At 41.9% G+C, this 15,538-nt stretch overlaps 1 protein-coding gene across 2 annotated transcripts in view; it reads left to right on the top strand.

Moving 5' to 3' along the window:
- The window catches only part of ACBD6 (acyl-CoA binding domain containing 6), a 130,019-nt gene that overhangs the window by 8,960 nt on the left and 105,521 nt on the right, over positions 1 to 15,538 (top strand). For both annotated transcript variants that reach the window (XR_002100189.1, XM_019530939.1), the window contains exons 2-3: positions 1,213 to 1,277; positions 1,995 to 2,091. Coding sequence is in view for 1 of the 2 variants with exons in the window: in XM_019530939.1 (XP_019386484.1) it covers positions 1,213 to 1,277; positions 1,995 to 2,091 (162 nt within the window). In the remaining variant the exon portion in view is untranslated. The remainder of the gene's footprint in view (positions 1 to 1,212; positions 1,278 to 1,994; positions 2,092 to 15,538) is intronic.

The following is a 15,538-nucleotide window of genomic DNA, read 5'->3' as shown; positions in this document are numbered from 1 at the left end:
TTAGTGAATATGCTATTGTCTGGAGAAATGTCCTGGGTTCAGTTTCTATTTACACTGCCATCTTGTTCACATTTACCTGCTGCTTCCAGTAGAACCTCCTTCCTTTCCAGAAAGACACCAACAACTGAAGGGACAATAGCAGCTGGTAGAGAACGTAGCTGTGTCTGTAACTGTACTTCTGGACAGTGGCTGAACCTTTAGTCTCCTTGGTGGAGGTGGTATAACTGCTTGCAAAAAAGACGGTTCTGCTATAGAGATATGAGTTCTGCTGGCAAAACTTTGTAGTGTTGAGTAGGCTTAGGTCTTTTTTACATGAGTGGTCTATTTAAGAGGGTCTTAATGCAAATAAGCATTGGGCTCTTGTGTCTACATGTAGAATTTGCTAACCCTCTCCAAAATGTGAGTTCATCACCATCTCATCTTCTTCAGTATCATTTGGTCTCTCCACCCCAGCATGTTGTTCTGATTAGCACCCATCCATTAACATTTTTCTGGTTGCTAGTTTCCTTTTCTTGCCTCCCTTCCTGAATGGAGTTTGTTGTTCTTATCTACTTCTACTCCTACTTTAACACTTTGTTTCTGAGGGATTGGTTTATCCCACCATGCTGCAGCCTGTACTCACTTTTCAGTGTCTGGTGCTTCTCTTCCTGTTCCTGTGCTGCTGGATGCCTCTGGAGGAAATTGAGAAAGCAAGTGGCCTTTCTCCACTACAAGTTTGTCCTCTTTTATTCAACATGACCATCAAAGGTAATTAAATAAAGCCTGTTCCATTAGGCTTTGTGCAGGAGGAAGTGAATTTCATCTTCCATTGTTTTAGCTATGTAGCTACTCTAAACAATGGGATTTCTTTCTAGTCTGGTGGAGGATGAAATATTCAGATGGGTAATCAAGGTAATGTTGAGTAAAAATGTATGCAAAACAAATGAGCTGCATATCAGAATTTTCTCTTACATCCTTTACAGAAAACAACAGGAAGCAGAGGTGCCGTTGTCTGTGGGAGATGGTTTAAATATAAAAGGGAGTTGAGGGTTTTTCAGGAAAGACCTGAGGTATACAACTGTTGATCTGATAAGAGTATAAATTTACTCTGAGATCAAGAGGCTAACAGATCTTTAAACCTGCTGACATGAGTTGGCTAACTAATTATAATCCTATGTTAAACTTGCCACTCTTGACTATTTGTTCTAACAAAGGACATTTTATCCTCCTTAGGTCAAATTTGGGACCTGTAATACTCCAAAGCCCAGCTTCTTTGATTTTGAGGGGAAGCAGAAATGGTAAGAGGAAATCCTTGCAATTCCTAAAAATCTTTGGTATTTTTTGTCATTTCTTTTAGACAGTTTGCAATCCGGGGGGCCTAGAATGTTGCTCTACATTTACTCTCTCTTGTTCTCTTTCTTAACAATTGATAGAGCTGACTGCAGGATGACAGCTCTCAAAAGTTGCTGCAAAACAGGTTTTGAAATTTGTTGTCATTTCATTGCTGGAATGTCTAAAGAGGTAGAGGTTGTGTTGTCATTAATAGCATGCTGATCTTGGAATATGGACAGCTGAGGTTTAAATCACTGTAACTCGATTTTGAGCAGAGCTTTACATCCCAGGTCATTCTATGTTGGTCAGAGCAGTGGCTTGAATGTAGGTCTCTCACTTCCCAGGCTAGTATCTTGTCTACCCAGCTATAGAATTTCTCTTGTCTGTTGGAACCCAAAACTTTTCAAAGGACATTTTTTGTGGAAAGAAGGACATCTCTGTGGAACATTTTGGCTTTAATAAAACTGTACATGTCCTAGCCAGCTGTAATTACTAAGAATTTCCATGGTGATGCTGTGCGGCTAATATTGATTTTAGGCCTGACTAAAGGATTGAGGATTTTAAATTGGGTAAAAGATCTTTTTGCTGTTCCTGATCAGAATGTTTCACTTTGGTAACAGGGAATAAGAATGGTTGTATTATTTCTATTGAATTAGTCATTTATCTTTTGCTTTGTACCCCAGGGAAGCATGGAAAGCACTAGGAGATTCAAGTCCTCACCAGGCTATGCAGGAGTACATTGCCACAGTGAAAAAACTGGATCCCAGCTGGAATCCTCAGGTAGGATAAATTAAAATAACATGCAAAAGTCAATTAAAGAGGGGTTTTTTTATTGCATGGGTAAGTATTTGATGGGTCTTCATCTAAGAGAGTTCGGGTTATTAATGAAATTATAATTCGGTGAATAGGAAGCTTAACTGCAGGCATATTAGTTTTAAATAGCCCACAAAGCATGTTTTGCCCACCTTTTTATTTTGGGAGGTAGTCTCTCTATGTATAACTAGTGTCTAAACAATGCCTCCTTTTAGGAATGTGTTTATGTAACTTCTTTCCTTTTAACTGGGCTCCATTATAACAGCAAGATATGGTACTTACAAAGTGTTTGTAGAATTACAAGGGCACTGTGGAACATCTGTCTCGTATGATTTAAAAAATACTTATTTCTGTGAAATAAGTGCATATTGACTATCTAACAGTAAGCATATTTGCGGTTCTATGGCTACTTCAGCTTAGAAAAGAGAGACTTTATTTGAGCACAAGAATTTGATATCCATTTCCAGTTTTGATATCTCATGTGGCCTTTGGTTAGTCATGAAACTTCTCTAGCTTAGTTTCCCCATCTATAAAACAGGGATACTTCTGCCATAGTAGACTCTTGCAGCATAAGTTTGTATCTGCAAAATATTGAGAGGATGAAAAGTGTATGTGTGTAGTACCAATGAAGAAATGACTATGTATTGTTCAATCCAGTTAACAAACAGAAGTCTGTGACTTGCTAGAAAAAAATCCAGAAAAAGGATGAATAAATGAAAATGCCTTGATGCCTGAAGTTCATCAAGTACTTATCAAATGGAATATACATTTTCTTTACCCTTATGGATACATCATTTCATGCAGTTCCTATCTGTAATTTGAAATGAGATCTGACCACATCTGCCATCTGGAGGTGACCAGTTCAAATATGGGTACTTGTTCTCTGAATTAAGAAATTAGGACATAAATTCAAGAATCTGTTTTGCTTTTCAAAACTTATTTAAAAAATGGAACCACACAGCAAATTAGGCAGCACACTCTAGTACACTTCTCATGAGACATTGAGTGTTTATGTCCTTCACCTGTCCCACTGACTTCATTGGAAGGTAGATAGGTAGGCCAACAGATGGTCTCGTGCTAATTCAGTTGTAAGAGGATTGCAGAGTCTACAAGCTAAAGAAATAAAGGCACTATCAAAAGTGATAGGCCTGAAAATAGATTTACCTGGACTGTGCGAAATCAACGTTCTTACTCTGAGGAGTTGATTATTACGTTTTCTTCTGTTTTAGTTCAAAAAATGTTTTTTAAAAAGCTTATGAACTTAGTGTGGAATGGGTCTCCCTGGGCGTTGAATTCTTTGGTTCACAATACATACAGAAGCCAGGCATCTTCCCTCATTTGTCTTTTTGACCATAATAGGATGTTCAGTCTCCAAGTTCATAAGCAAGTTCAGAAGCATTCAAACAGTGCTTCTGGAGCTATTAAATACTGGGGGCAATTTCTGCAGTGTAGACACTTTTCTATAGGGAAGTGAACTGAGATCAAAGCCCAGTCAGATTTTAGTCTTTAATTTATAACGTTTTCATTTGTAAATTCTGTGCAACTTTGAGAGCTCTAGCATAGTAGTTCAGAGCAATACCAGCAACAGCAATATCAGATGCACTAGCTTGCTTGTTGTGCATTTCATACTCAATGACTTTTTTTTTCCCCTTTATATTTCTATTATATTTTTAGTCCAAAAAATATTTGTTTCTGGGATTCTAGATAGACTCTAAGGCCAGGTCCACATGAGCAGGGGTGTGCCTTTGCAGTGTCACAAATAATACCAGTACAGATTTGTGCCACTACTTTGCCGCAGTGCACACCCCTGCCCATGTGCTTTGCAGAGGGACACATTGTCCTGCTGCTCAGTGTGCTGTAGCAGGGGACTGGCTGGGGCGCATTGTACCTTGAGATAGGGGAGCGGGAGAGCCCCCAAGCTGAGGTGCATAGAGACAGGGCAGCAGCTAGCCCAGAGCTCCTTTCTGCTCTGTGTCAAGGCACACTGCACCCCAGCTAGCCAGGGAACAGCTGGCTGGGGCATAGGGGTGCCTGAGCAGGCGGAAATCCCAGTAGCAAATTTTGCCCCGGTGCTGCAAAATTAGCAGTGCTTCGCACTGATGTAATGTGCAACTCATACGATTTATGGAACTGCAAAGAGGTTTGCAGCACCACAAACCATGTGTGCCTGCACACATGGATCAAGCCAAAAAGGGAGTCAGTGTTCAGTCCACAGGGCCTTAAATGTCCTTATGTGTGTCAGCTCCATTCAGAAGGCAATGCTTGTCACCAGCAGGTTGTATTGTTCTTGCATATGAAACCACAGGAAGCATCTGTTTGAGGAATTAAGAATTTTCCCCTACAGAATATTTAACACCACATTTCAGGAGGTCTTGTATGGATTTTCATTTGCGTAGATATACATTATTTTTCTCAGAGGTTTAAAGATAATGGTAAGCAACTTTTCTGTATGTTTCCAGTGTTCCAACTGTAATAGTGAAAAGGATATAAGGATAATAATAAAAGGTGTCTTGTTTGATGTACAGTCTCCAGAGCTTAGACTTCAAATTTCAGACCTTAGCTAGAATCCTGGTTCTACAAGCGAGCTAGAAATGTACTGAAAGAGGTTGGAATTGCTCTACATCGGAAGAAAGTAGTCAAAAATGGAATGGCGAAAAAGAAAGTAATTTAGTTCTGGAGCCCTTTCAGCAAGAGCAGAGCCAGTGTAAAAACAGTAGTAAAGAAAACTACTTGCAGTATTTGTCTTTTTTTAAACCTCTATGATTGTGATTTTTGTACTATCTCTACTTTTATTTCATTGCGTGAGTTCCACTATCTTGCAGCCACAAGAGGGAGCTGTATTCATTATAATAACTAAGGTATGCTTGTCATAGAATGATAGTAAAAGATAAGTCATTGGTGTCTTCACATTTTAAATTGAATTTAAAGAAAAGATTTGTGGGGACACTCCTGGGTGCTCTGTTACTATCTCTTTCTTTACCTGATCTACTACTGGGTCATGATGTCTTAGGATTTTCTTATGTGTGTTGTTCCCCCCTCCCCCCCCCACAGTCAGTAGATCATGAAAAAAACAGTAGTTGTGTGCCTGGTGGGATTTTTTGAGAATAAAAAATGGGGCTCTTGTTAGTAACTTGACAGATTTAGCATTTTGGAATGGATTAAAATTGCCAGTTCTTTAAAAACATAATTAGAATGTACTACTGGGTTTTAAATTTCCTTTGCAAGACTACTTCTTAACTTCATGTTGTTAATAAGATCGCTTGGTATTACCATATTTTCTCACATGCAGCATGCCCCTGTATATAATGCACATCTTGCTTTTTTAAAAGCAGCATGAAGAAAAATAGATTGTTCCTTGTAGTAACTGAGTTGCAGTAGCTAAGGAGCTGAGCCTATTTCTGTGCTTGCTGCTGGCTCCATTTACCAGGTCTGAGGCAGTGTCCAAGGCCAAGTTGTATGCCAGGAGGCTTCCCACATGTCTAATAGTTTGGCAGTGTGGGAGCAGTAAGAACATTACTTGCTGTGGTTCCCAGAGCCATGGCAATTAATGTTGAAATTGCTCCCCTGGTGCCAAATTTCTTGGGTCAGAGGTAGCCCCATGGGCTGGATGGCTTGGCTCTGCAGGCCAGATATGGCCTGCAGGACCTTTGAGCACCACTAACATACCCTGTCTATATTTCCTTGAATATAATACACACACTAACCCACTATGAGCTGGGTTTTGGAGAAAAGGTGTGTGTGTGTGTGTGTGTGTGTGTTTTATATGTGAGGCAACATGGTCATATATTTTTCCCTTAATAATTTAATCCTGTTACTCCTCATTAATCTTATTTGTATTATTTGAAATAATTTCTTTATTGTTTGAGTGCTTGCTCTTTTCACACCCTCCCCCCCCCCACACACACCTGTGCCTGTCTCTGTCTCTTCCTCTTATTGCATGGACACATGCACACCAACCTCCTGCTTCCAGCCCTGTACTTCCATGGTCTGGCAATGCAGTAGAGGGGTAATGCGGTGCTGGAGCTGTGGGTGGGCAGGCAGGCAGGGAAGCAGTGAAAACTGCAGCAGGCAGAGGCTTCCGGTTAGGGGGCTGGAGGTGGTGCTGGGCCGGCTTTGCTCCTGGGTCCTGCTGGCTTCACCTGGGTCCTACCACCCTGGGTTACTGTCATCTTTGACAGGCAGCCAGGAGCAGATAAATATTACTTTTATTTTTTTAGGGGCTCTGCAGGCTGGATAGAATGGCCTGGCCAGGGGCATATTTTCCCTGCCCCTGTCTTAGTGCTTATTTACTGCTTAGCTAATGATCAGTAGTTTGACTTCTAGCCTTTCCTTGGTTTCAGGACTTTTTTATGCTTTCTCTCTGAGCAGAATACCTGCAACTAATGTCAAGGCTAAATCCCTCCATACCTGCCTCCCTTTTATATAATGCCACATTCCTCCACTTTCCTTCATCTCCTGCCTCTATTGCATCCATCATTTCACCTTGCCCTCTTTGTTTAGTCTCTTTAAGCTAAGGTTCTAGTAAATTTGAAAATAATTGCCTCGTCCAACTTGACTCTGCTTGCATGCTTCAGTGATATCTTCCATCATTTAAGTCTGTCTATATTCTTCTCCCATTCAGGTAGTAACTTACCACAAAGGAATAACTTAAAATGTGCTTATTCTTTTAAATATAAATGTTTCATGTACCTTATCATAATATTTCCCTGGACACCGTAGTATTGCATATTCAGTTCTTGCTTTCTATCTCAGAAAAACTGTTTCACTTCTCTTCTTCCTCCTTCATTGGCAGCATCTGAAATTTTGCCTTCTGTTGGTGTTACTGGTATGCATCTAAGGTTGCCCATCTGTATCACAGACAGCCATATATTTAATCAGTCCCTAGATGCATTCTTCTCTCCTTCTCCACTTCCATGTTCTATTTCTGTACTATTTATTGTCACATTATTGTGTAAAGCTATTCGTGTTTTAGGGTGCAAGCACACACAACAGTAATATCATTGGTTGAACAGGTTGGCAGTAGCTGTGGGACAAGGTTTTGGGTTTTCATGGGCTGAGAGGTCATGAGAGGCTGTGGTTGAGTAGGGAGCAAGGCATCATACATCTATATATTTGTTTATATATTTATTTCTTTTAATACTTGAGACACAAAACATACCAAAATTGGTTTTGTGGAGTTTATACCCTTCTTAATTTCATCCTCTGCTCTCAGGAGTTTATTTTGCCATCATAAAAATTCCCTTCAGTTTTAAAATGTAGTTGGTTTAAAATCAAAGTTGAAGAGTTTAAAACTGTCACAGTCTCCAGTTGCATGCTGCTATGAATAGGAATAGGGAGAGGTAAAAAAGGGGCCTCTTGTGCCAGTGCTGTTAAGTCATAGATTTATTCATAGACTATAGAGTTGGAAGGGACCCAATGGATCATCATGTCTAACCGCTGCCCCTGGCAGGAAAGAGGACCAAGGTCAGATGACCTCAGCCAGGTGATTGTCAAGCCTCCTCTTGAAGACCTCCAAGTTAGATGACAGCACCACCTCTCTTGGAAGCCCATTCCAGACTCTGGCCACCCTTATTGTAAAAAAATTCTTCCTAATGTCTAACCTAAAGCTACTCTGCACTAGTTTGCACCCATTATTCCTAGTTACTCCCTGGGGTGCTCTTGTAAACAGCGCATCCCCAATTCCCTGCTGTCCTCCCCTGATAAATTTATAGGCGGCCACAAGGTCACCCCTCCACCGTCTTTTGTATAGGCTGAAGAGATCCAGACTTCTCAACCTCTCCTCGTAGGGTCTTTCACAGAGACCACTAATCATGTGGGTGGCCCTCCTCTGAACCCTTTCCAGATCCTTCGTGTCCCTCTTGAAATGTGGCGCCCAGAACTGGACGCAGTACTCCAGCTGCGGCCTGACCAGTGCTGCATGGAGGGGGAGCATCACCTCCCTCAATCTGGTCATGCATCTGCTAATACACAGCAAGGTGCAATTGGCTTTGTTGATGGCCTCATTGCACTGCTGGCTCATGTTCATTTTGGAGTCAGTTACGACTCCAAGATCTCTCTCAGCCTCTGAGCTGCTGAGGAGGTGTACACCGACCTGTAGGTGTGCTGGGGATTCCTCCTTCCTAGGTGGAGTATCTTGCATTTATCTTTGTTGAATTGCATCCTATTACATTCTGGCCATTGATCTAACTGGTCCAGGTCGGCCTGTAACTGCTCCCTGCCCTCTGGTGTATTAACTTTGCCCCATAATTTGGTATAGTCTGTGAACTTGGAGAGGGTGCTCAACACACCCTCGTCCAAATTGCTGATTAAGATATTAAATAATACCAGCCCAAGGACCAAACCCTGTGGGACCCCACTGCCCACCTCCTTCCAGGTTGAAAATGATCTGTCCACCACCACTCTGGGTGTTGTCCCTAAGCCAGTTAGCCACCCACCTGACTATGTAGGTGTCCACAGCCCATTAGCTTCCCTATGAGAGTAGGATGCGAAACTGTGTCGAAGGCCTTCCTAAAATCCAGATAGATGACATCAGCCTCCGCTTCTGTGTCAAGGGAGTGTGTGACCTGATCATAAAAAGCTATAGGGTTTGTCAGGCAGGATCTACCTGTAATGAACTCATGCTGGTTTCCTTTCAGCATCGCTTCCCCTGCTGGGCTTTCACAAATACCTGTCAAAAAAGTTGGCCCTGTGTCCTTGGGCACGTGCCCAAAACCATGCTTAGGCTTTCTGTCTGGGGTGTGTGCCCAGGGCTGCTGTGCACCAGCTCACTGCATGACTTGTGGGATTTAATGTATATGGAACAGAAATAGGTAGATGACAGTGCTCCTGGCTTGCCACAGAGGCAGTGCAAACATGCCATTTAGTCCTCTAGTCCCAGGTCTTATGTTTGTAAATTTGCCTGGTCCCATCGTTCTTATTTATTCTACCTAGATTCCCAACTTCATTTTTACCCAGATCTTCAACCAGCCTTCCTTTTGCCTTGCCTACGGGCATTTCCTTATGGTCTCTAAAATCTTAACCAGGCACTGAACACTGACATATATCTCTTACTGGCGACAGGAGCTGCATTTCTTTATCTTCATTGCAGGATCCATTTTTGAAGTGACATTTACACAGCTTGGGTTTGACACTGAAGTATTTGAAAGGGAAATTTAAGACTTAAGCAAAAATTGTTTGCCCTTGCAGTGGAGACTTTGTAGAGGAGCTTCAGTGTCATTAACTAAATTACCATTTTTTATTAAACTTGTGATTCAGTGGCTTGTGAATAAAATTTTACCAATAATACAAAAAGTTGAATTCCTCCCTATACCATATTTACACGAATACAACATGACGTTTTTCCTTCTCTAATCAGCACAAGGAAATATATCCTCGTCATATATCCAGACACAAGGAAACCTTATTAAATACACAGTCCATCAGTAAACCGTTGCCAAAGATCAGCATGTGTTCAGTAATGAAAACCAACTATGAAATTGATTAAATGCAGCTAACATTGAGCATGGCTATAAAACACATGGCCCATATTGGGCAAGCATATTGATGTGCACCTACCACAAAGGATAGATCAGTGTAGCCCATCTGAATAAGATCTGTGGTAGTGCCTGTTGCATTCAGCCCTCCTCAGCACCAACTCCTTTTCAAGTCATGTTGAATCACTACATTGAATATATTTTGACTTCCTCTTCACTGCTGCAGCTGAGTTGCACTTTCTTTCCCATTTCCAGTGGTTCTTGTTTCTTCCCCAGTCTTAAGTGTCTGGCAAACATCACCAGATGGGGGCCTTTACATCCCTTGGTAGTGACCTGGCTCTTGCTCCGCTCTGGCTCTAGGTTACCTACCCCTTTTTTCTGCCTGTCATGCAATGATGTGCTCTGTTACCTTTGAAAAGGGAAGCTGCCCCAGGGTTCTAGAGCAAACTCAGCTTGGCCCTTCCATTAGCAGATCTCTCTGTCTCTCCTGATCCTCAACCAGCCTTCCTGCTAAGTATGCTCTCCTGGCCTCTGTGTCCCCAGGACACCTGATGCTTTATGGGCTAATCAGTCTGCATACCACCCTGACAGCCATACCCATGCTTCACAGATGTTACCAGCTCACACTTAGGTGGGGCGTTTTGCCCTCAAGCTAATGTCTGGCCACTCCAGGCCCTCACACACTCATCAGGACCTCTGCCCCATTCCTTTAAATGGCCCCTTGCTGCCTAGTCCCACCACACCAGACCAAGCTTCTGGGTCCCAGCCCCATCAGTTGAGTCTCTTGGGGTCTCTGCCCCTTGCCTTTCAGCACTGACCCTGCGTTGGCTCTACCTCAACCCCACTTTGGGCATTGAGTCTGCTCCAGCTCTCCAGGCTTCCTAGTCCCCAAGCTCTGCCCCTTTCTCGGCCCACCCTCCCTGGTCTCCAGGCTCTACCCTTCCCTGGGCCCTCTGGTCTCAGGCCTCTGATGGCACCCTGAGCCTGACGTCCAGCAAGACTCAAGGCAGATACATGTCTTCTAGGCACTAATGGGACCTCCAAAATCACCCCTCAATCACAGTGAAACCACTGGTTCAAACCACAATGCTATGCAAAAAGCTCTCTGGCTATGACAGAGAACCATCCTCCATATTGGGTCTCAACATAAACATCCACTTCCCAACTGTAGCACCCCGCAGTCTCCCATACTGGGCCCTGCTTCCCTGTAGGCATCTAGTTAGCATGTCTTAGTGCCTCTTCTGTCATCCAGGTAGTCTCCTTTAGCCTCCCTGCTCCTGAGCTCCTTCCCCTGCAACTTGCAGGAGCACACTGACTGCCCTGGCTCCAGCCCTGGCTTATATTTCATTCAAGCCCTGCCCACTTCTGGTGACTTTCTAGCCCTGGCCCAGCTCTCTCTCTCCACTTCTGATGAGCATCTTGCTGTTGCTACCCTGACACTCCTATAGCCATTTGTCTCTTGCTTAGGTAGGCTATGTCCTATCATACGATTGCTGTGCAACTAGCACAACAATAGGCACTTTGTCTGCCTGTGTCCTTGCAGGTCACCTTTATTAGGTTGTCTGAGCACTGTTTACTACTGTTTTCCACACCAAAGTAACACTTGCTCCCCAATATACCCTCTCAGTCTGTTGTACATGATTAGTGCGCCCCTGCCCTCCAGGAGATGAAGCTGGATTAGGTCCATCTACATATACATTTTTATATAGACCTAGAGCCAGAGTATCCCAGGATTCATGACAAAATTATTCAGTTGCAGTCATAAGTTGGGGGCTAATTAGGGCATGAATCCTTTATGGTGGGATATCTGGAGTACACAAGTGTACTGAACAGTCCTGAGCTATGGGGTCACCATGGCTTGAAATGGTGTTGACTTTGCTGGGGCCCAGCTCAGTGAACTATATGACAAATCATGATCTTTTTGGCTTTGGATTAATATGGTGTATCATTTAGACTATATGTAAGTAGGTACAGAAGTGGTGCTTAAATGTGTGTTTATAGAAGACCTGTGCTAAAACTTGCAGAAGTTTTGAAAATGGTAAAATGCATCAATTCTGGATGAATTAGGTTTCTGGGTATAGGTATGTTGATTTCAAGGTCACTGTTTTCAAATTTGCCCCACACATCCATGTGTTCAGGGAGAGCTGGGTCTGAGAATAGTGAGTGGGGGAAGGGGCTGCAGGAAGAAGTTGGGGGACAGAGAGCAAGGCTTCTTCCCCCCCCCCCTTGATTTTTCTCCCCTGTAGCATTAGGAGCAGGACAAATTCAAGGCAAATCTCCAATGATTAGCTTCTATACCTGGAAAATTATAACAAATGTATACATTTTCCTTATATAGAATCTGATGATTAGGGGTCGTCTTATATTCAGGGATGTCTTATATATGAGTAAACACAGTTATAAGGCAGGGGTCGTCAACTGGGGGTACGTGAGTGCTATAGGGGGTATGCGTGGATGGGGATGGAGTGCTGCCATGCAACTTCCCGTGGTGCTGCACAGATGCCAACTGCCTGGATGTAGGGGGTGAGGGAAGCTTGCTTGTGGCGGCTGCCGCTGCACACTGCTCTACATCCAGCCGCCGGGGGTACACTGATCCAAAAAGTCTGAAAACCCCTATAATAAGAAAACAGTCACCAGAGCCTCAGTGATAGCTATATAACTCTTGGGTAAACCAAGAAAACAGAACTTGAGTTCAAAGAGGATGAGGACTCCCAGACTTGCAGAGGTAGATTTGTATCCCCATCCCTTAGACTCTTGTGGTGCTTGAACTTCCCCATTGCTGAGTTCTGAAGGGAATAAATGTACATGTATTTTGTAACTGTTCTTCTCTGGTGTTTTAAAAATTGCTTTTATGTATTTCATGGCAGAGTAATTGAAACATACACAAAATACTGGTACTCTTGTGGTGATGTCAGAGTAGAATAGAGCACCAAATTCAGAGATGCCAGTTGAGGATGCAGAGCTTATCTCATAAAAACAAAACAAGCTTAAAAGCAAATTAAGTTGCAAAAATAAGACTGTAGCTGCAGGGATAGAGAGCTTAGAGGGAATGACATGAATGGAATTAGCCTGGCATAGCTGTCAGCCTGTGTTTTTGCAGAGGGTGCGGCAGAGGGCAGTATTTCATAACATGGGCATCCAGTCATTGGTGGTTCAGCTTTCTGCATCCCTGTGCACTTCTTACTGTTCAAGTAACATTTCTCCTTCGCATTTGAAATGTTAACTTGCTTGTATTTAAAATATATAAGGGAGATTCACAATTCAAAGAGACTGAAAATTAGGAAAAGTAGTTTCTAGATTTGAGGCATAGCTCATGGTGTTCCTGAGTTATTCTCCATTTGGATATTCTTGATGTAATCTAGTTGCAAATGATATAGGTTGATTCTTAAATTGGTTAGTATTATATATTTGTAGGTTTGGTCCAGAATCAAGCTTAAAATCTATATAACAACAAACTACAAGTCGGTATCCAAACATTGCAAGATTAGAGGTTAGAAATCCAGACCTGAGTTTTTCCAAAGCTTGGTTTTGATCCTGAAGATTGGCTTATTAGAGGCAGGCTTGAGCAACAAGTACTGGTGTGGGCATGCCTACATGAGATGCTTTACTGTGCAGCAGACTAATTTCTTGTGCAGTAAAGCATCACCGTCTACACGTGTGCAGCAAATGGGCACAGTGGACTAATTTATGGTGCTGCTAGATAGTCCTGTCAGATACACTCTGGCTCCTGAATACCACTTGTATCCAGAAGCAAAGTTTTATATTGAGCCCATTTCTTGCACTTCATTAACAAATGGTAAATCAGACTAAAGTTGCAGCCCTGAACATACACATTTCTTCCTGGGTATTATAGGTAGAGAGGATTTCTTCACCAGGAGAAAATAAATAAATGGAATATGTTGGAGGAGCTGTGGCCCATAAACAAAACCAGAGCACCTATTATGCTTTGCCAGTTTGTCACTCAAAAAGCTGTACTTTGTGAATCTGTCCAGGAAAATACAGTTTGCAGTTAGGAGAGAGAAACAGTGATTTGGGCAGGATTCTGGTGGGGGGTAAAGGGGATGGCAGAAGTAAGGGAAATATGTGGTGTGGCTGTTCCTATAATGTAATACATTTATTTTAGCAGGAATTGAATACGGTGCCTCAATTTGTAAGAAGGAAAGACTACGGTAAACACCTTTACATTCTATGCCTGTAAAACCTTTAAAAAAAAAAAAAAAAGAAAGAAAGAAACTTGCTATTTTCTAGTTGTAAATTAATTATTTAACTTGAATATGCTGAAGTGGAGACTAAAGGAATACGGTGTGACACCCTTTACTGCACAGAGTATTGGTTTTGAAGTCTCACCAGTGCTCTGAAATGCTTGAAAAACCTTACTTAAGAACAGTTTCTTAACTGCTTGGATTGTATTGCATAACCTCTTGTATTGACTTCTCTGTTGTAATGATAATATGCTTTCATATTTTTACATGACGATATTGCAGTAAACAAAATCACGGTAATTTTTTCAGCATTTCAAATGTACTGAATTAAGTATTTGTAATGATCTTATCAACATTACAAGGCACTGATCAGTCCCTCTTCCATGACAGTATCATTAGCATAATAAATAATAATATATTTTTTAAAATTGAAATGACTCATGCTAGTGCTTTAAAAAAATCCCTAAACCTGCTAAACATTTTTTTTTCCCCTTTCAACAAGTAAGGGTACCAGTTGGGTGGGAAACATCAGAATCTACCAACAACCATCCCTTGTCTCTTTTTAGTCCTTTTGTATCAAATCAGAAGGTATGCTGGATTTTTATATGCCAAATTTTGTTCTGATTTAAATGAAAAATGACTGAATTTAAATCCTACAGAAATAAGGGTTGTGGCAGGTTTTGGGGAGCAAACTCCAAAGGGTTTCAGTAGAACTGGCAATTCAGAAGTAACCCCCACCAGACTTCATGGGGCATGCTCTTCAAATTGATTCAAGTTTGTGGTTCTGCTGTCATTCTCCTGTATTCATAAACTCTTTGACTGAACTGATATTTTATGATTCAGCACCATAATGAGGTCTTTCACTTGCCACAAGGACCAAGATTTTAATGTGTTGTATGATTCTTCATCTCCAGTATGTTATAGCAGCTTCCTGAGTCATGCTGAAGGCCATAGTTGTTAACAGGGAGTGTTTTAGAAATGTGGTGTATATGCAGGTACTTGAAGAGCAGTACATGGATGCTTTTGTTTTAAATACCAGGAAAGAATTGCAAAGAAGAATTTTTCCAACTATTTGAGAGATCAGATTTACCCAAAGAGCCTTGTCTATGTCCTTAGACCACCATAGCTACAACCTATACCCCTAAATACCAGGAAGGGGGGCACCAGGGAAGGGCACCAAATGGGGCTGAAATAAAGGCGGAGTTCACAGTGCCGCATTGTGTACTTTACCACACAACTCTAGAAGAATGGGAGACATTTCATTAACACTTCAGCTTGTAGAAGGGAGGCAGGTTTTGGTTATAATCATTTGAAGTGGCCCAGCTTAATGTGAAGATGATCCCCTTGGATGTTTTAGATGTCATAGCTGTGCAAAGAATTCCTTATTTGTAAGAATAGTAGTATGTATTGATACTTCTGAAAATTCCTTATCTTGTCTAAAAATGATGTTTCAGGAGTGATTTGTGAGAGGACAAAATTCACCCATCCTGTTATATCCTGGTTATCCTTTGTGAATCTGCAGTCTGGCACAGTCTGGTATCCTGGGCTGAAAGGGCATGAGTTTAGCAAGTAAATACAGGCATACCTCGTTTTATTGCGCTTCGCTTTATTGCGCTTCGCAGATATTGCGGTTTTTTACAAATTGAAGGTTTGTGGCAACCCTGCCTCGAGCAAGTCTATCAGTGCCATTTTTCCAACAGCATTTGCTCACTTCGCATTTTTTAGCAATAAAGTATTTTT

The sequence above is a fragment of the Crocodylus porosus genome, unplaced genomic scaffold (assembly GCF_001723895.1).
Source record: "Crocodylus porosus isolate Cpor-Errol unplaced genomic scaffold, CroPor_comp1, whole genome shotgun sequence".
NCBI classification, from domain to species: Eukaryota; Metazoa; Chordata; order Crocodylia; family Crocodylidae; genus Crocodylus; species Crocodylus porosus.
This window is presented reverse-complemented; position numbering and strand designations above follow the sequence as displayed.